Genomic DNA, 20,425 nt, shown 5'->3' on the forward strand with positions numbered 1-20,425 from the left:
TGTCCCCTCCGAGTGGCAGCCCGACCTGCGTTGGCCGCCCTCTTGTCTTAGTCCTCTGCTTGCCCCTCGCCTTCCTAAGTGCCGGCTGTAAGTGCCTCCGAGTTCCAGACACCCGCGCCTCCCCTCCCCTCCGAGTTCCATGCCCCCTCCAGACCCCATGTCCCTCCCGCTCTCTCTCTCCCCTCCGAGTGCAAGCACGACCTGTCCTCCCCCTGCCCCTCACCTTCCTAAGTGCCGGCTGTAATTTAAAACTTGTTACCTCGTGGTCCTGCGGCATTAGTAAAAGTCGAGTAGGCATGGTGCTTCAGCCTGCCTTCCCTTCTGTCTCAGGTCCTGCCCTCATTTCCTGTTTCTGGAAGGGCAGGACCAGAGGCAGAGCTCAGACAGAAGGGGAGGCAGGCTGCAGCGCCGTGCCTGCTCGCCTTCACTGCTGCTGCCAGACCCTGAGGTAAGAATTTTTAAATTCTGGCTGGCACACAGGAAGGCGAGGGGCAGGCGGAGGACAGGTCGTGCTTGCACTAGGAGGGGGGGAGAGATAGAGAGGGAGGGAGGCGAGGGGGTCTGGAACTCAGAGGAGAGGGGGGCATGGAACTCGGAGGGGAGGGGAGGAGAGGGAGGGAGGGGGTCCTGGAACTCAAAGAGAAGGGGGGCTTGGAACTTGGAGGAGAGGGAGGGAGGGGAGGAGAGGGAGGGAAGGAGGGGGACATGGAACTCAAGATGGGAGGGGGCTGCAACTCGGAGGAGTGGGGGGAGGAGAGGGAAGGGGGAGTAGGAGAGGGGGGCCTGGAACTCGGAAGGAGGACAGGGGGGAGAGAGGGGGGCGATTCTCCTGCGATTCTCTCCTCACCTCCAATGTTCTGTGGCTGGCTGGTGCTGGCTTCCCTTCCCTCTCATTGATCCACCCTCTGAAGTCATCACGAGGGCGGACCAATGGGAAGTGTGTTACGAACCCAGGCATCCAGACGTAGAACGTTGGAGGTGCAAATTATTATATAGGATAAGGACTGGAATTTGAAACCCCTAATATAGATTGTATTAGTCTGATTACTTGTGGTTTGAAATGGTATACACGAATAAAGTATGATGTTGCCCATAACTAATTCTTTCATCCTCCCCCTCCCCCTTTAAATTGTTTCAGAAATCATCATTGAGAAGAAAATGTGCATCCTGTAAAATTGTTGTACACACGGCATGTATGGAACAACTGGAAAAGGTGAGACATGCCCATCTGCTAGCCATCTTTGGGACTTTAAAACACAGAGTAAAATCTCTAGGCCAATATGCAAAATATTTATCCAGTTAACCTTAGGATTTATTCAAATAAATCTCAGGTTTTAGTTTGAATTCCTTGCCCCAGCAGCCAGTTAATTTTTACCTGGACATCATAATCCAGATAGAATTTAAACTCTTTTCTCTGAGAGAATCGAGGACCTGCAGGGGTGCAGTTAACCTTAATCATATAATTCCAACATTCAGTGCTATCCACATAAAGTTAACCAGTTAGAAAGATCATTTTAAAGAAGTTAGACACAATTTATCTATATAAAAAACTGGTTTACATGTGTAAATGAGCATATATAGTACATAGTAGTTTTAGAAAAGCTGCTACAGATTTCAAGGTGGCACATTCTAAAGAGATTTGGGCAGTCTTTGAAAGTATTTTGTGCATTTCTTACTTTGCATTGGGAACACATGTACACTTAAAAAAAAGGTCCCCATTATCAGTTACCACTGCTCTGAGTCATGTATGAGTGTCAGTTGGACATGGGATTTGGAGGAGTGATTAACATGTCAATTAAACTTATTTCTCTAGTGTTTAAAACCACCTCAAATATAAAACAATATTGAATTGTGGAGCTTGACATTTTAATTGGCTTCAATAAATTGCAGTAATACACATGTAGGTAACAAAATATACTGCTTACACATGCAAGTCCTAACACTTACATGTAGAAAACTCAGTGATGCTGCTCTTTTATTGAACACTAGTAAAAAAGGCCTGTTTCTGAGAGAAATGAAACGGGCGCTAGCAAGGTTGTCCTGTAATGGCAATTATGTTTTTAAGGGAACTGTTAGGAGAGAGTATTTGTGGGAGAGAGTATTTGTGAGAGAGAGTGAGTGAGTATGTGTGAGAGAGTGAATGAGTATGTGTCAGAGAGTGAGTATGTGTGTGAGAGAGAGAGAGAGAGAGAGAGTGTGTGATTGAGAGACAGTGTGTGATTGAGAGACCGAATGTGTGTGTCTGTCTGTGTGAGTGAGAGAGTGTAGTGTGTGTCCCGTGTGCACCAATTATGCTGTCTCCCCTGCATTCATCCATATGCAGCAAACATCCTCTGTGCCCTGCCCCCTTCATCCATCCATGTGCAGCATCTCTCCCCTGCCCCCTCCACCATCGTGGTGCAGCAATTCTCCTCTATCCCTTGCCCTCCCCCCTGCATGTGCCTCAACTCTGCATTCTCCCCTGTCCTCTCCTCCATCCTCCCATATCCAGGGCCCCCTCCCTCCATCTCTCTCCCCTCTGAGTTCCAGGCCCCCTCCCTACCTCTGTCTCTGTGTGCCCTCCGAGTTCCAGGCCCCCCTCTCTCCCTCTGTCCCCTGTGAGTTTCATGCCCCCTTCCCTCCAGAAATTCTCCTCTGTCCCCTGCCCTCCCCCCCCTACATGTTCTAAATCAATAAGTACATAAGTAATGCCACACTGGGAAAAGACCAAGGGCCCATCGAGCCCAGCATCCTGTCCACGACAGCAGCCAATCCAGGCCAAGGGCACCTGGCGAGCTTCCCAAACGTACAAACATTCTATACATGTTATTCCTGGAATTGTGGATTTTTCCTAAGTCCATTTAGTAGTGGTTTATGGACTTGTCCTTTAGGAAACCGTCTAACCCCTTTTTAAACTCTGCCAAGCTAACCGCCTTCACCACGTTCTCTGGCAACGAATTCCAGAGTTTAATTATGCGTTGGGTGAAGAAAAATTTCTTCGATTTGTTTTAAATTTACTACACTGTAGTTTCATCGCATGCCCCCTAGTCCTAGTATTTTTGGAAAGCGTGAACAGACGCTTCACATCCACCTGTTCCACTCCACTCATTATTTTATATGCCTCTATCATGTCTCCCCTCAGCCGTCTCTTCTCCAAACTGAAAAGCCCTAGCCTCCTTAGTCTTTCTTCATAGGGAAGTCGTCCCATCCCTGCTATCATTTTAGTCGCTCTCCGCTGCACCTTTTCCAATTCTACTGTATCTTTCTTGAGATGCGGCGACCAGAATTGAACAAAATACTCGAGGTGCGGTCGCACCATGGAGCGATACAACGACATTATAACATCCTCACACCTGTTTTCCATACCTTTCCTAATAATACCCAACATTCTATTAGCTTTCCTAGCCGCAGCAGCACACCGAGCAGAAGGTTTCAGTGTATTATCGACGACGACACCCAGATCCCTTTCTTGGTCCGTAACTCCTAACGTGGAACCTTGCATGATGTAGCTATAATTTGGGTTCTTTTTTCCCACATGCATCACCTTGCACTTGCTCACATTAAATGTCATCTGCCATTTAGCCTCCCAGTCTTGTAAGGTCCTTCTGTAATTTTTCACAATCCTGTCGCGAGTTAACGACTTTGAATAACTTTGTGTCATCAGCAAATGTAATTACCTTGCTAGTTACTCCCATCTCTAAATTATTTATAAATATATTAAAAAGCAGCGGTCCTAGCACAGACCCCTGAGGAACCTCACTAACTATCCTTCTCCACTGTGAATACTGCCCATGTCGCTTAGCAAAAGTGACATTTTCTGTCAAGCAGTAAGTGCCATGAGGAAAGTGCTAGCAACTGGTGTTACTCAGAGCAGTCACTGACACTGTCAAGTCAGGATTATTTTTAAATGACTGAGCTTTATAATCTACTGATTTAAGAGCATTAGACAGAAGAGGTCAGTCGGGAAGAAAAGCATCACTTAACTCCCATTTCCCTGTACACCAATGGACAATTTGCACTCGAAAGGTCTATTTAATGCTAGTTCTCTGGCGGAGGGACAGAAAAAGCAGAGAGAGTCAGAGATGCAAGCCCCTGGCTTTGCTTTAAATGCAAGGGGAGGAGGGAAGAAGGAAGGGGGAGGAAGCGGTTGAGCTTCCCTGCACTCACTTCTTCCGGCAATGCAACAGAGAGGAAGGGGGTTCAGTGTTCTGCCATCCTCAGCCATGCCCTGTCGAGACAGTGGGGGGAGGGGAGCAGCCCCGGAGTGCTAGTGCAGGAGCCGGCCGGCCTTCCCGCCCGCCTGGGCAACAGAGTCAGCAGGAGAGAAGGAGATCGGAGCTTGCTGTTTGCCAGCTATGTTTGAGTGAGTCCTCGTCCCTCACCCCCACACTCCACTCCACCCCCAACCGGAGCAGCGGGACCGCCAGCTGGGGGAGGGCGGGCGGCCTGCAGGATCCATTGCATCTTTACATCTCTTTTAGCAGAGCTTGAGGCACAGAGGTCGGGGTGAGGGAGTCCATGCACTTCTATCTAATATAATAATTTACACCTCCAACGTTCTGAAGCAGACTGCCGTAGCGCCCGTGCTTGAGACGCATCGAGGAGAGTGATGTCAGGAGATGGTTACGAATGCAGGTAACCTCATTGGAACGTTGCAGGAGCAAATTATTATATTAGATGCTTATTTTTTTTTAAATAAAATAGCTATTCACATTGTTTCTGCTGCTGCCATAGTGCATATATTTTTTACCATTGATTTATACATGTTTTACAAAAGGTTCCGTGTTTAATAAGCCATTTGTAAAACAGGCTACAAATTTGATGTCTCTTATCTGATCCATACAACCTATAGAACATTGGGCTTCAAGTCTACTCAGAAAAATCACTGACCTAAAGTTAATTGGATAACCTATTTGGTTAATTTAGTCACTGATTTTAATTGGGTTGATTTAACTAGATAAATATTTTTAACGTGTCCAGTTAAGTCATGTGGACAAAGGTGAGCTGGTTGATGTGGAGGGGCATTTTCGATATGACGTGTAAGTCAGACTTTGGACATTTTGCGCTAAACGTCCCAAATCCGAATAGGAAATATAGCCATTTTCATGAGCTGGTTGATGTGGAGGGGCATGTTCAATATGACATCTAAGTCGGACTTTGGACGTTTTGTGCTAAAAGTCCCAAATCCGAATTATGTAATAATATGAAAGCAGATAAAATGTAGATATATAAAAACACAATTTATTAAAACAGAAACCAGAGGTAAAACAATACCCGACGTGGCCACGTTTTGCTCTCAGGCTGCATCAGGGGTAAAACTACAAAATAAAACAATAAAAGAATAATACAATGGTAGCATAAACATAATGTCAAAATATGAACATATACATTGTAATAAAAACAAAATTCAACAGTTATAGATAATATATATATATAAATGTGTATATAGTTGCAAACATTTAATAAAACATATTAAACAAGACAATCAATTACATATATATCAAGAGAATTAAAAAAAAATAACCTTAGGAATAAAAAGAAATGTAAGAAATAAAATCTAAAAGCAATTGACAAATAAATAGCTGGAGCTAAAACATATAAAAGGAGAGGTGGATGGATTGTATGCATACCTAAAAAAGGGGAGTAAATTACTAAACCCCAAAACATGTAATAAGACCTCCTATAAGAAAAATAATGTAAAAAATATATAAGATAGCAAATCACTATATTCTTATTAAAATTATCCTATAACTGTCTATAAAAACTACTGTGGATTTAGTTCTAGACATAGCACTACCTTATTATTTTAAATAAGAAATGGACATAATTCCATACCATTCCACTTAAGTCATTTCTATATATATTTGTTAATTGTACATTTTACTCAAAGGCACTCAAAATTTCAGGGAGGTCTGACTGCATAATCACATATAGATATCTAGAAGTATATATAAATTCTTTAATCAACTCAAAATGTGACACAAGTGTAAAATAACTACTTCAGAATTGTTCGTTTTAAGACAAAAACTTACTTTGTCTTTTACATATAATCAAACCCAACACAGTGCTTTGGATGATAACCTATCAACTTAAAATGTAGCACAAGTGAAAATAGCTGCTTTAAAACTGTTCATTCTAAAACAAAAACGTACTGTGTCTGTCTTGTCCAGCATCAAACCAAACCGAACGTGGTGCTTGAGATAATAGTTTTACTGAGTCTATATGACTTCCTGTTATATAGACACTACTTCCGGTGTCAAAGGTCATCAATCAATCTATAGTAGATGCTTAGTACTTCCTGTTATATAGACACTACTTCCGGTGTCAGAGGTCATCAACCAATAACAAAAATCACATAGTGCAAAATTGAGTGCATTGACAACTAGGATTACTACTTCTGTATATTAATTTAAAATATATATATATATATATATATATATATATATATATAAAACAGAATTTGATTCATGAATAAAATTCACAAATGGATTAAAAAGCCTATATTAAATCTTTAAATGAGTGACATCAATATGTTTTCGCCAATGTGTCAGTCCATCTTCTGGATACCAAAAAATATATTTAATGTAAACTAACCAGAAGCAGCCAAAAGAATAAAACAGATAATACTAAAAGAACAAAATCCATATATTAATTAACAGAAATCTTCTATGGAGATCAATAAAAAATATCAAAAAATGTTTACTAACTAAGAATGTTTTGTGTATGAATATAGTGAGATGCTAATTCATTTAAAAACTGGTTCTTACAGAAAAACAGCATAATCATATTCCTGATTTAAGCCAAAAGGCTTAACTGTATTAAATTTAAATATTAATTTTTGTTCTATTTGTAAAAGTTGTCTGTTCACATCTCCTCCTCTCCAATATGTGTTAACTTTCAGCAATATTAGAAATTTCAATTCTGTAAAATCATGTTGGAAAATAGACATATGCTCCACTAATGGTTTCTCTAATATATTCCTTTTGATAGCACTCTTATGTTCTGCAATTCGTTTATTGAATGTCCTAATCGTTTTTACTGCATAGACCACTTGTGGGGTCCTACAGTTAGAATATTGTCTCAATTCATATTTCTCTCCTGTTTTTGGATGAGTGAAGAATTTTGTTTTTAAATTAACTGAGCAAAAGGAACAATTTAAACATGGATAATGTCCCCATACTGGGTCAATTTGTTTTGGTAACGGTAAAGAAGACAGCGCTAGGGAGTCTTTCAAATTCTTATTTCTCTTGAATGATATCAATAACTCCTTATTAGAGAAATATGGTATGCTTTTGACCAATGGCCAATGAAGATGAATTCAAAATAGGTTTTAAAAATACAGATTTGGACTTTTTGAGAAGAAATTAGTCCATATTCTGCTTTATGACACTTTTTAGAGGTTTTTCTCTTTTGAAAATGAGCTCCGTGATAGTGTATCTCAATTTTCATAAAGCATTTTTTTTTTCTTCCGAATCAATAAATTTTTACTGAAGTGTTTTCCAAAAGTCTTTTCATTTTCAAATTTTATCTTGTAATATGCTTTTGGTAAAGAACTGTATGGTCCAGCTGTCCATTAAGATAAACTCATTATGGTTCAATCATTTTTATTAATAGAGAAAAAGCATCCAATCGAATAAACATCAGTAGGTAATTTTATAATACAATCTGATCCCCCCCAACCCTCCCAAACTCCCCAATTTTGCAAGGCATGTTAACAATAACCAAATTGTGAAAGAACAGATTATGTTAAACATTTAATAGTCTACTCCGAGCAGAGGGAGCCAATGTATTCCAAAAGGGACTCCAGCATTCCTGAAATCTCTCTTCTGCAACAGAAACAAAGTCCTGGACTCCCAGTCGTTCTATTCTGAACAGTAGTATCATTCTTGAACGCCACTGTTGAAGTGTGGGCTTTCTGTTAGAGATCCACTCAGACAAGATAACTTGCTTTGCTGTTATTATAGCTTTAACCACAAAAGATGTCATCCCCGGAGTGGTCGGGGGGCCCAACTTCGGACAACCAAACAACAAGGCAGTGTCATAATGCCAACCTATCTGCCACATTCTGGAAACCTGAAGTAAAAGTTTTCCAAAACCGTACAATAACTAAACACCCCCCAAAACATGTGCCCCAGTGTTGCTCCATCAGCTCTGCACTTCAGTTAAGATCCCCAAGGTGAAAGTCCCATGTAGAAGGCCCTGCGAGGGGAGATGTGCTGGCGAAGTGCAAATTTATATTGCAGTTCCCAGTGAATAGCTGAAGGAGAGCGCTTGCGAATAGACAAAATGTGCACTTTAAATTGTGACAGAGTCAAAGATATTTGGAGATCCTTCTGCCACAACGCAAGCAGATGCGCATAATCTAATTCAGAAGTAGTGTCTCTTATGTGGCGATGATGATAGGAAAGAGGCCCTTTCCCTTGTGCCTCCAGCGAAAATGAAGTAGAAAGCTCCTCCTGTACATCTTCTGTGAGCGCCTCCAAGGGCAAAGATTGCACATGTTTCAATTGAGTGTAAATAAACACATCCCTGTCAGGAATGGCAAAATCCTTCTGGAGATCACCAAATGTTTTGATTCTACCTTCCGAAGTCACCAATGTAATAAGTATATCAGTCCCTTGCTGCGCCATTGACGAAAAGTAGAGTAAAGTTGACCAGGAGCGAAAGCTGGGTTATTACAGATTGGCAGAAAAGGCGACATTTTAAAAGAAAATTTATGCAAATGGAAAATCCATCTCCAGACCGCTTTGGCAGTGGGCATTATATGCAAAATCTTCAAGACCATTGGCATAGCCCCCCCCCCCCCCCCCCCCCCATATATAAAAGACTGCTAAAATGCACTGCAGGCGTCAGGTGGAGTTCTACTGCAGTTTTTGAATAGTCCTGAGTGGACCGGAACCAGTCATTAATGTGCCTTATACCGCTTGCTATTGTTATATTTCATATACTGATCAGTCCCAAACCCCCATATTCCACTGGGATATGTAAAGTTGAGAGGGGAAGTCTAGGTCTCCTTCACCTCCACAAAAAAACCTTGCAATAACTTGTTCAATTTTCTCTCATCAGATAACATCTGAAACACATACAACCATTTAGGAACAATAAACATGTTATATAAGGCAATTTGACCCAACAGAGAAATGCGAAAGGCCCTCCAGGACCTTAATCTCTGCTGGATCTCCCCCAATAGACTTTGAATATTTAACATATATAATTGTGTAAGTTCTTCTGGTATCTGTACTCCCAAGTATTTAAGCGATCCCTGTGCCCATTTAAGGGGAAAACCACTGTACCCTTGCCTCTGCATGCCCGAAAACAGGGTAAGTGCTTGTGATTTATCCAAATTTAATGAAAAACCTGCATATTGCCCAAAATGCCTCAGGTTTGCAAGTTGGAGTGGAGGAGTGGCCTAGTGGTTAGGGTGGTGGACTTTGGTCCTGGGGAACTGAGGAACTGAGTTTGATTCCCACTTCAGGCACAGGCAGCTCCTTGTGACTCTGGGCAAGTCACTTAACCCTCCATTGCCCCATGTAAGCCGCATTGAGCCTGCCATGAGTGGGAAAGCGTGGGGTACAAATATAACAAAAAAAAAAAAGTAAGTTCTCGAAAGAATTAAAGGGATCTGTTAATACTGCCATCAGATTGTCTGCATAGGCTAGAGTTTTAACCTGGTGAGTGGAAAGAATTACCCCTTTCACTCCATCCATTAAGGAAAGTTTCTGCAGCAATTTTCTAAAGAAAGTAAGAAGAGTAAAGGAGAAAGGGGGCACCACTGCCTAGTACCTCTCGCAATAGTAAACTCTTGTTCTCTAATTATGTGGGATATAAATGTTCACAATAAATAAATAAATAAATAATACCATTGATCAACAGACAAACCTTTGGTTGATTATATAAGGATTTTATATCCTGCAAGTACCAGCTGCAAAATCCTATATAAGACAAAGTTTGGGAAAGGTAGTCCCATCCCACCCTTTCAAAAGCCTTGTCCATGTCTAAGCTCACAATCAGGGACGGTGTCTTCGTAACTTGGCAGTGAGCCATCGCCAATAACAATCTACGTACATTGTGTACCGGTTGGCGGTTACGCACAAATCCTACCTGTTGAAAACCAATTAATCTAGGGAGACAGTGGGCCAGTCGCTCAGCTAGTATCCTGGAAAGCAACTTGATACCAATGTTCAGCAACGATACTGGGCAGTATGAGATGACATCTTTAGGCATTTTCCCAGGTTTTGGTATAAGTGTAATCAAAGCAGTATTAGCATGAATAGGAAAACTTCCACTCTCTATCACCTCTTCATAATATGCCAATAACGCAGTATATAATTGCAGCCTGCATCTCTGATAACTGCAACAGGGCATTTAACACTTCTAACTCTGGCACGGTCAACTTAGGCAGGCCCACTTGACAAATAAGCCGTGAGATCTTGGGCATCAGGCGGCGCTTCTGCTGTGTAAAGTGAAGTGAAATGGTCTGTAAAAATCTGTGCAATATGTTCCAATTTATTAGTCAATACTCCCTGCACATCTCGTACTGCTGTGACAGTCCGCGGCCCTCCCCATGTTTTAATAATCCGAGCAAGCATCTTACCCGGTCGATTACCACAACGGTAAAGTCTTTCTCCGAGGACAAGCAGGCTGCTTGTTCTCACGACTGGGGGTGACGTCCGCGGCAGCCCCCACCAACCGGAAAAAAGCTTCGCGGGACGGTCAGCACGCAGGACACGCCCACCGCGCATGCGCGGCCGTCTTCCCGCCCGTGCGCGACCGCTCCCGCCAGTTCCTTTTTTTCCGCGCCTGGAGAGAGTCGTGCCTGTGCCGCTCTCTCTGTTTCAGCCCCGGAAAAACCGTCGCGTTTACGCGATCTTCTCTTTTTTCTTTTATATTTATTTAATTGCCGCGCGCTCCATTTTTCTTTTCAAAAAAAAAAAAAAAGGAGCACGCGCTCCCATTTTCCCTCGCTTCCAGCGGGGACGTTGCGTTGCGGCCTGGTGGCCGCACGGTCGTTTTCCTTTTTCGAGGTGTGATTTCCGCCACCATCGACGACTTTAATTTCGCCGACGCGATTTTTCCGTCGATGTCCTCGAAGGTCCCGAGTGGATTTAAAAAGTGTGGTCGGTGCGGCCGGCCCATCTCGCACACCGACACCCACGCTTGGTGCCTCCAGTGCCTCGGGCCGGAGCACAATTTCAAGTCGTGTCCCCTGTGTCTCGGTCTCCGGAAACGGACTCAGGTTGCGAGGCAAGTTCAACGGGACCGTATTTTTGGAACTTGCGCCGGCCCCTCGACGTCGACGGCATCGGTATCGACGCCCGGTCCTTCGGTACCGGTATCGATGCCCGAGACATCGGCACCGATGGCATCGACCCCAGGAGAACAGGTCCCGTCGGCCCGCCGGTCCTCCGGTGAGGGTAGAGGTGAGAGGCCGCGCGGGCAGTCGGCCCCGGTCACTCCCTCAGCCCATGGCCCACGGGACCGAACCCTGTCTGACCCGGTTCCTCGAGACCGAGGGGGATCCTCATCCTCCTCCTCCATGCCTCCCGGCGCCGGTGACGGGCATCGGAAGAAGGATAAGAAGCGCCGTCACCGGTCGCCCTCGATGCACATCGGAGAGGAGTCGACGCCGCAGCGTCTCCATCGAGAGGAGAGGTCCCCGTCGGTGATAGAGGTGCCGACGCAACAGGGTCCCGGCACCTCGGTGCCGTCTCCTGGCTCCCACCAGATTCGGGCACCGACACCCCTACCGGCCCCATCGCCTTTCCCGGCAGTGGGCCTGGACGAGTGCCTCAGAGCCATCCTTCCGGGGATCCTGGAAGGGCTGATGCGCCAGGCTGTGCCGGCGCCGGGGGTGCTTGTGCCCTCGGCGCCGATGACTGTGGCGCCGGCGAGCTCTAGCCCGGCGCCGGGGCCGTCGACACCGTCGCCGCTTGTGGTGCCGGTCTCGACCGCCACGCAGGTGGAGTCCCCGTCGACGTCGATGGAGGGAGCTCCGTCCCCGCCGGCGCGGGAGTCCGCTGCTCGACGACACCGAGACCCTGGTGCCTCGACGTCGAGCCGGGCCCGGTTCAGGACTCAGCTACATGAGCTTATGTCCGACACCGAGGATGAGGACTCGTGGGGGGAAGAGGAGGACCCTAGATATTTCTCCTCAGAGGAGTCTACGGGCCTTCCCTCGGACCCCACGCCTTCACCGGAGAGGAAACTCTCGCCCCCCGAGAGTCTCTCCTTTGCCTCCTTTGTGCGGGATATGTCTATTAGCATTCCCTTTCCCGTGGTCTCTGTGGAAGAGCCGAGGGCCGAGATGCTCGAGGTCCTCGACTATCCATCACCACCTAGAGAGTCCTCCACGGTGCCGCTGCACAATGTCCTCAAGGAGACGCTGCTTCGGAACTGGGTGCGACCTTTAACTAACCCCACCATTCCCAAGAAAGCAGAGTCCCAGTACAGGATCCACTCTGACCCAGAGCTAATGCGGCCACAATTGCCCCATGACTCGGCGGTCGTGGATTCTGCTCTCAAGAGGGCACGGAGTTCGAGGGATACCGCCTCGGCGCCCCCGGGGCGGGAGTCTCGCACTCTGGACTCGTTTGGGAGGAAGGCCTACCAATCCTCCATGCTCGTGACCCGCATCCAGTCATACCTGCTCTATATGAGCATCCACATGCGGACCTATGTGCAACAACTGGCGGACCTGGTCGAGAAGCTCCCGCCGGAGCAGTCCAGGCCTTATCAGGAGGTGGTCAGGCAGCTGAAGGCGTGCAGAAAGTTCCTGTCCAGGGGTATCTATGACACCTGTGACGTGGCATCTCGTGCTGCGGCCCAAGGTATAGTGATGCGCAGGCTCTCATGGCTGCGTGCCTCTGACCTGGACAACCGCACCCAGCAGAGACTGGCCGACGTCCCTTGCCGGGGGGATAACATTTTTGGTGAGAAGGTCGAGCAGATGGTGGACCAACTGCATCAGCGGGAAACCGCTCTCGACAAGCTCTCCCACCGGGCGCCTTCAGCATCCACCTCCACAGGTGGACGTTTTTTCCCGGGCCCGGCAGGCTGCACCCTATTCTTTTGCGAAGCGTAGGTACAACCAGCCGGCCCGAAGGCCTCGTCAGGCACAGGGACAGCCCCAGCGCGCTCGTTCTTGTCAACAGCGTGCGCCTAAGCAGCCCCCTGCGCCTCCACAGCAAAAGCCGGGGACGGGCTTTTGACTGGATCCACGGGAACATAGCCGCCCTACAAGTGTCCGTACCGGACGATCTGCCGGTCGGAGGGAGGTTAAAATTTTTTCACCAAAGGTGGCCTCTCATAACCTCCGACCAGTGGGTTCTCCAAATAGTGCGGTGCGGATACGCCCTGAATTTGGCCTCCCTGCCTCCAAATTGTCCTCCGGGAGCTCAGTCTTTCAGCTCCCATCACAAGCAGGTACTTGCAGAGGAACTCTCCGCCCTTCTCAGCGCCAATGCGGTCGAGCCCGTACCACCCGGGCAGGAAGGGCAGGGATTCTATTCCAGGTACTTCCTTGTGGAAAAGAAAACAGGGGGGATGCGTCCCATCCTAGACCTGAGAGGCCTGAACAAATTCCTGGTCAAAGAAAAGTTCAGGATGCTTTCCTTGGGCACCCTTCTGCCAATGATTCAGAAAAACAATTGGCTATGTTCCCTGGATTTAAAGGACGCATATACTCACATACCGATACTGCCAGCTCACAGACAGTATCTCCGATTCCGCCTGGGCGCACGGCACTTTCAGTATTGTGTGCTGCCCTTTGGGCTCGCCTCTGCCCCACGAGTGTTTACCAAGTGCCTCGTGGTGGTAGCGGCCTACCTACGCAAGCTGGGAGTGCACGTGTTCCCATATCTCGACGATTGGCTGGTCAAGAACACCTCGGAGGCAGGAGCCCTCCGGTCCATGCAGTGCACTATTCAACTTCTGGAGCTGCTGGGGTTTGTGATAAATTACCCAAAGTCCCATCTCCAGCCAGCCCAGTCTCTGGAATTCATAGGAGCTCTGCTGAATACCCAGACGGCTCAGGCCTACCTTCCCGAAGCGAGGGCCACCAATCTCCTGGCCCTGGCTTCGCAGACCAGAGCGTCTCAGCAGATCACAGCTCGGCAGATGTTGAGACTTCTGGGTCATATGGCCTCCACAGTTCATGTGACTCCCATGGCTCGTCTTCACATGAGATCTGCTCAATGGACCCTAGCTTCCCAGTGGTTCCAAGCCACCGGGAATCTAGAAGATGTCATCCGCCTCTCCACCAGTTGCCGCACTTCACTGCTCTGGTGGACCATCCGGACCAATTTGACACTGGGACGTCCATTTCAAATTCCGCAGCCCACGAAAGTGCTGACGACGGATGCCTCTCGCCTGGGGTGGGGAGCTCATGTCGATGGGCTTCACACCCAGGTCTGTGGTCCCTCCAGGAAAAGGATCTGCAGATCAACCTCCTGGAGCTCCGAGCGATCTGGAACGCACTGAAGGCTTTCAGAGATCGGCTGTCCTGCCAAATTATCCAAATTCGGACAGACAATCAGGTTGCAATGTATTACGTCAACAAGCAGGGGGGCACCGGATCTCGCCCCCTGTGTCAGGAGGCCGTCGGGATGTGGCGTTGGGCGTGTCAGTTCGGCATGCTCCTCCAAGCCACGTACCTGGCAGGCGGTAAACAACAGTCTGGCCGACAGACTGAGCAGAGTCATGCAACCGCACGAGTGGTCCGCTCCATGCCAGAGTGGTACGCAAGATCTTCCGAGAGTGGGCACCCCCTCGGTGGACCTTTTCGCCTCTCAGACCAACCACAAGCTGCCTCTGTTCTGTTCCAGACTTCAGGCACACGGCAGGCTAGCGTCGGACGCCTTTCTCCTCCATTGGGGGACCGGCCTCCTGTATGCTTATCCTCCCCTACCTTTGGTGGGGAAGACCTTACTGAAGCTCAAGCAAGACCGCGGCACCATGATTCTGATAGCGCCCTTTTGGCCCCGTCAGATCTGGTTCCCTCTTCTTCTGGAGTTGTCCTCCGAGGAACCGTGGAGATTGGAGTGTTTTCCGACTCTCATCTCGCAGAACGACGGAGCGTTGCTGCACCCCAACCTTCAGTCCTGGCTCTCACGGCCTGGATGTTGAGGGCGTAGACTTCACTGCGTTGGGTCTGTCTGAGGGTGTCTCCCGGGTCTTGCTTGCCTCTAGGAAGGATTCCACTAAAAAGAGTTACTTTTTCAAGTGGAGGAGGTTTGTCGTGTGGGTGTGAGAGCAAGGCCCTAGAACCTCGTTCTTGCCCTGCACAGAACCTGCTTGAATACCTTCTGCACTTATCAGAGTCTGGCCTCAAGACCAACTCAGTAAGGAATCACCTTAGTGCGATTAGTGCTTACCACTATCGTGTGGAAGGTAAAGCCATCTCTGGAGAGCCTTTAGTCGTTCGATTCATGAGAGGCTTGCTTTTGTCAAAGCCCCCTATCAAGCCTCCTACTGTGTCATGGGATCTCAACGTCGTCCTCACCCAGCTGATGAAACCTCCTTTTGAGCCACTGAATACCTGCCATCTGAAGTACTTGACCTGGAAGGTCATTTTCTTGGTGGCAGTTACTTCAGCTCGTAGGGTCAGTGAGCTTCAAGCCCTAGTAGCTCATGCTCCATATACCAAATTTCATCACAACAGAGTAGTGCTCCGCACCCACCCAAAGTTCCTGCCAAAGGTGGTGTCGGAGTTCCATCTTAACCAGTCAATTGTCTTGCCAACATTCTTCCCCAGGCCGCATACCCGCCCTGCTGAACGTCAGTTGCACACATTGGACTGCAAGAGAGCATTGGCCTTCTACTTGGAGCGGACACAGCCCCACAGACAGTCCGCCCAATTGTTGTTTCTTTCGACCCTAACAGGCTTAGGGGTCGCTGTCGGGAAACGCACCATCTCCAATTGGCTAGCAGATTGCATTTCCTTCACTTACGCCCAGGCTGGGCTGGCTCTTGAGGGTCATGTCACGGCTCATAGTGTTAGAGCCATGGCAGCGTCAGTGGCCCACTTGAAGTCAGCCACTATTGAAGAGATTTGCAAGGCTGCGACGTGGTCATCTGTCCACACATTCACATCACATTACTGCCTCCAGCAGGATACCCGACGCGACAGTCGGTTCGGGCAGTCGGTGCTGCAGAATCTGTTGGGGTGTAAATCCAACTCCACCCTCCAGGACCCGAATTTATTCTGGTCAGGCTGCACTCTCAGTTAGTTGTTCTTCGTAGGTCAATTTCTGTTGTACCCTCGCCGTTGCGAGGTTCAATTGACCTGGGTTCTTGTTTTGAGTGAGCCTGAAAGCTAGGGATACCCCAGTCGTGAGAACAAGCAGCCTGCTTGTCCTCGGAGAAAGTGAATGATACATACCTGTAGCAGGTGTTCTCCGAGGACAGCAGGCTGATTGTTCTCACCTACCCTCCCTCCTCCCCTTTGGAGTTGTGTGTTTCATCTTTTGCTAGTCATTCAACTGGCGGGAGCGGTTGCGCACGGGCGGGAAGACGGCCGCGCATGCGCGGTGGGCGTGTCCTGCGTGCCGACCGTCCCGCGAAGCTTTTTTCCGGTTGGTGGTGGCTGCCGCGGACGTCACCCCCAGTCGTGAGAACAATCAGCCTGCTGTCCTCGGAGAACACCTGCTACAGGTATGTATCATTCACTATACTTATGGTACAATGCCGCATGAGATTTTTTTTCATGCAGCATTGTATTAAGCGCAACTTGTGTAGTATGTGTAGTATGTAAACTTTTGAACGTCGTTTGGGAAGGCCGCTTGATATAGGCACATTTAGCTTTGAATAACTGAGATTCCAATTGTAAAATTCCCGCCGCTATACGTTTCTTACGAGCCTGCACATAAGCTATAATATCTCCTCTAAGGACCGATCTCAAAGCAGACCAATATAATATGGGCTGGTAATTATGTACTGTATTATGAGAATCATATTCAGCCCATTTATCCTGAATATATTTCTGAAAATGGGGGGCCTGTTTGTAAATAAGAAGGGTAACGCCAACCCCTGCCTCCTCTCATGTCCACTTGCATTTCCATGTCAACCCACACCAGCGACAGATCTAAAACCTCTTCCAGGCCTATCACCGCAGACAAGATCAATGTATAGAGTGCATGGTCCACTAAAATATAAAATATAATCTAATCTCGCCAATGTCCCGTGAGCCCTCGCGTTCACCTGGATGTAGGGCATGCCATGTATCTATTAAGTTAAGAGAACTGGAGAAATTACTAAAGGTAGTTGTATGTTTACCTTTACAGTGTGGCGAGGTTGGACTAAAACAATCCATATTGGGATCGGAGACCAAATTAAAGTCCCCTAAGACCAACAAGGGAAGCGAGCTGTACTGCAGGCACTGTTGAAACAAAGTCTGATAAAAAAAACAGGATCATACTGATTAGGGCCATATAAAACTAACATTATAAATTCTGTACCTTGAAGCCATACCTGTAAAAGCAGAAAATTCCTTTCCACAAAGAAGTTTATGTGGTAGCCCTTTTCTAATCAAAACTGCAACTCCGCCCCATCTACCCTGTGAGGGTGCTGAATACACTTCTCCCACCCAGGAACACTGCAATTTAGCATGCTCCACCTCTGAGAGGCACGTCTCTTACAAGCACGCAATGTCAATCTTATGTCGCTTTAATGCCCCTAATATTTTGGATCGCTTTACCGGTGAGGTGATACCCCTCTACATTCCAAGATGCTATACGAGCAGGCATCAGGTTTCACAGAACTGCAATAACTTAAGAAATTATTCTATACTACCTTAAGGACCCCGACGCCCAGCTTCGCCCGGGTCTTCTCGGCCACATTCCCTCGGCAAAAGTATAATTATAACATAAGGACTCCTCCACCCAGAGCCTTTGTAGTTCTAAAACACAAAGTAGTCTTGTAGAAACCAACTTCAAATAAGTAATGAAAGTTCTTTCTAAACGTTGCACCCTGCATTCATACCCCAAACTTCCCTTCCACACCTGTCCCTTCTGCAAAATGATAAAACCCCTCCCAGTACCAACCACCCCCCCTAAACCTTCCCAACCCACTCCCTTAACCCCACACAATCCCAATACCATTCACCCCGGGTGAATTCAGGGGTCACCAGTAATAATGCTAGGTCCTCCCCTCCCCAATGACCAAACACATGTATGATAATTAACACCACAGCTGCCACCCGCCTGCAAAATTAGAGCAGACTAAATATTATATTCTTAACAATGTGCTAACTGGCTTTAAATAAAAAAAATAAAAGAAAACATACAGAAAAAGTCACTGTTCAGGGACCCTAATGCCATTTTCAGCCAGAGAGGCATGCACCTCTGTTACTAGATTAAAAGTCTGCCAGCATCCCTGAATCAAGATTTTCAACTGAGCAAGATACAGCACCATAAATCGGATTCCATGTTTATGGAGAGCCAGGCACAGTGGATGAAACTTCTGACGCTGCTCTTGCACTTCCAGTGAGAAATCTTGAAAAATCAGAATCTTTTTTCCTTCATGCATTAAACTTTCTTTCTTCAGTCTGAAACCTTGCAAAATTTCCATTTTATGTCGAAAATTTAATAGTTTGATCATCACCACTCTGGGGCGGTTGCGGTCTTTAGACGGCCATCCCATGCGTTGTGCGTGCTCCACCACAAAAGGGCCCATTGAATCAGTAATCGCCATTTCTTTTGCAAGCCAGACTTCCATTCACATAGCCAAATTCCGTTCCGGGATACTCTCCGGGAGCCCTACAATCCTCAGATTATTCCGTCTGGAGCGATTCTCCAAATCTTCCAATTTAGCACAATGTTCTGAAAGTTGTTGATTGAGGCGAATGAGGTCGGAGCCGCATGCACGCACATCATCCTCCAACGACGAAATGCGTGTCTCCAAATCCCCCGTTCTGATTGCTATCCCATCAAACAACACTTGAAATGCATCCAATTTCTGGGAAATCTTCTCCCAGTGCAGTTCCATTACATGCATTATCGCCAGTTGAGCATCTGTAAACGCCGCTGGCGTGGGACCAGGCGAGTCCCCCATCTTAACATCTCCATTCACCGATTTAAGCTTTTCTTTTTCGCCAATTTGTGAGCCATCACAGCTGAAAACTTTTCTAAATATTTGTCCATATAGTAGGCTAACAAATGGTCAGTAGATTGCAGGCAAAGCAAGCTGAAAGCACTAATATAGTATATTTAAGGGGGTGAGAGTCCCGGAGCCTTCAGCTGAACACAGCCGACCTGCTCAATGCATCACGTGATCCCCCAGATAAACTCATTATATATGATATGTATACCTGTTCTTGATTTATCCTTTCCATTTTTAGGGCATAGACCATAGAAGTGTGCCTGGAACTGGCTTTGTTCTGAAATTTCTGAAGTTCTTGTCAAAGCTCCCAAAATGCTCCATTCTGGCCCATCCAAATCTAATTCAGCCTCCATCAGGGCACAGACCATAGAAGTCAGCCCAGCATTGGCTTTTCTATCTAGTCTTCCCTAAGCTTCTTTGTATCCAATCCCTGTAACAGGATTCCTTTGTGTTTGTCCCATGCATTTTTGAATACCGTTACTATTTTCATCTTCACCACCTCCCACGGGAGGGCATTCCAGGCATCTACAAACCTCTCTGTGAAAATACTTGCTGACATTATTCCTGAGTCTGCCCCCTTTCAACTTCAATTCATGCCTTCTAGTTCTAGCACCTTCCTGTCTCTGGAAGAGGTTTGTTTGCAAATTCATACCTTTCAAATATTTGAACATCTGTATCATATCACCCCTTTTTCTCTTTTCCTCCAGGGTATACATGTGTAACTCAGCAAGTCTCTCCACATACGTCTTGCTATGTAAACCCCCTAACATTTTTGTCACTTTTTTCTGAACTGCTTCGTCTTTTTACATCCTTAGCAAGATAAGGCCTCCAAAACTGAACACAATACTCCAAGTGGGGCCTTACCAACAACTTGTACAGGGGCATCAACACTTCCTTTCTTCTGCTGGTTATACCCCTCTCTACGCAGTCTAGCATTCTTCAGGATGCGGCCACCGCTTTGTCTCACTGTTTTGTCACATTGAGTTCTTTAGACACCACCACCACCACGAGGTCCCTCTCCTGAGCCCAGCTTACCAATCTCTCCCCCTCCTATCCAGTATATCTCTTTTGGATTTCTGCACCCCAAGTGCATCACTCTACACTTCTTGGCATTAAATTGACTGAATTAAGTAAAATAGAGGGCAGTAAAAAGCCCCATGGCCATAATTTATCGATCGGTCAACGTCAGAGTATTCAGCAATTAGTGAATAATGAACAGCTTATTATTTCGAGGTCTGATAAGGGTGGGTCCACTGTAATACTGGACAAGCAGAAGTATATTGCGGAAGGGTTGAGACAATTACTGCAGGTAGAATACTATGATCAGTTGGATCATGACCCCACTGAAGAA

The 20,425-nt window shown here is 46.8% G+C and overlaps 1 protein-coding gene across 1 annotated transcript in view; it reads left to right on the forward strand.

The window, feature by feature from the left end:
* Positions 1 to 20,425, forward strand: part of DGKI (diacylglycerol kinase iota) — a 1,705,262-nt gene that overhangs the window by 203,863 nt on the left and 1,480,974 nt on the right. The window contains 1 exon segment of the mRNA XM_030215620.1: positions 1,139 to 1,213. Coding sequence (XP_030071480.1) covers positions 1,139 to 1,213 — 75 coding nt within the window.

Source organism: Microcaecilia unicolor, chromosome 10, assembly GCF_901765095.1.
Source record: "Microcaecilia unicolor chromosome 10, aMicUni1.1, whole genome shotgun sequence".
Classification (NCBI taxonomy): Eukaryota; Metazoa; Chordata; class Amphibia; order Gymnophiona; family Siphonopidae; genus Microcaecilia; species Microcaecilia unicolor.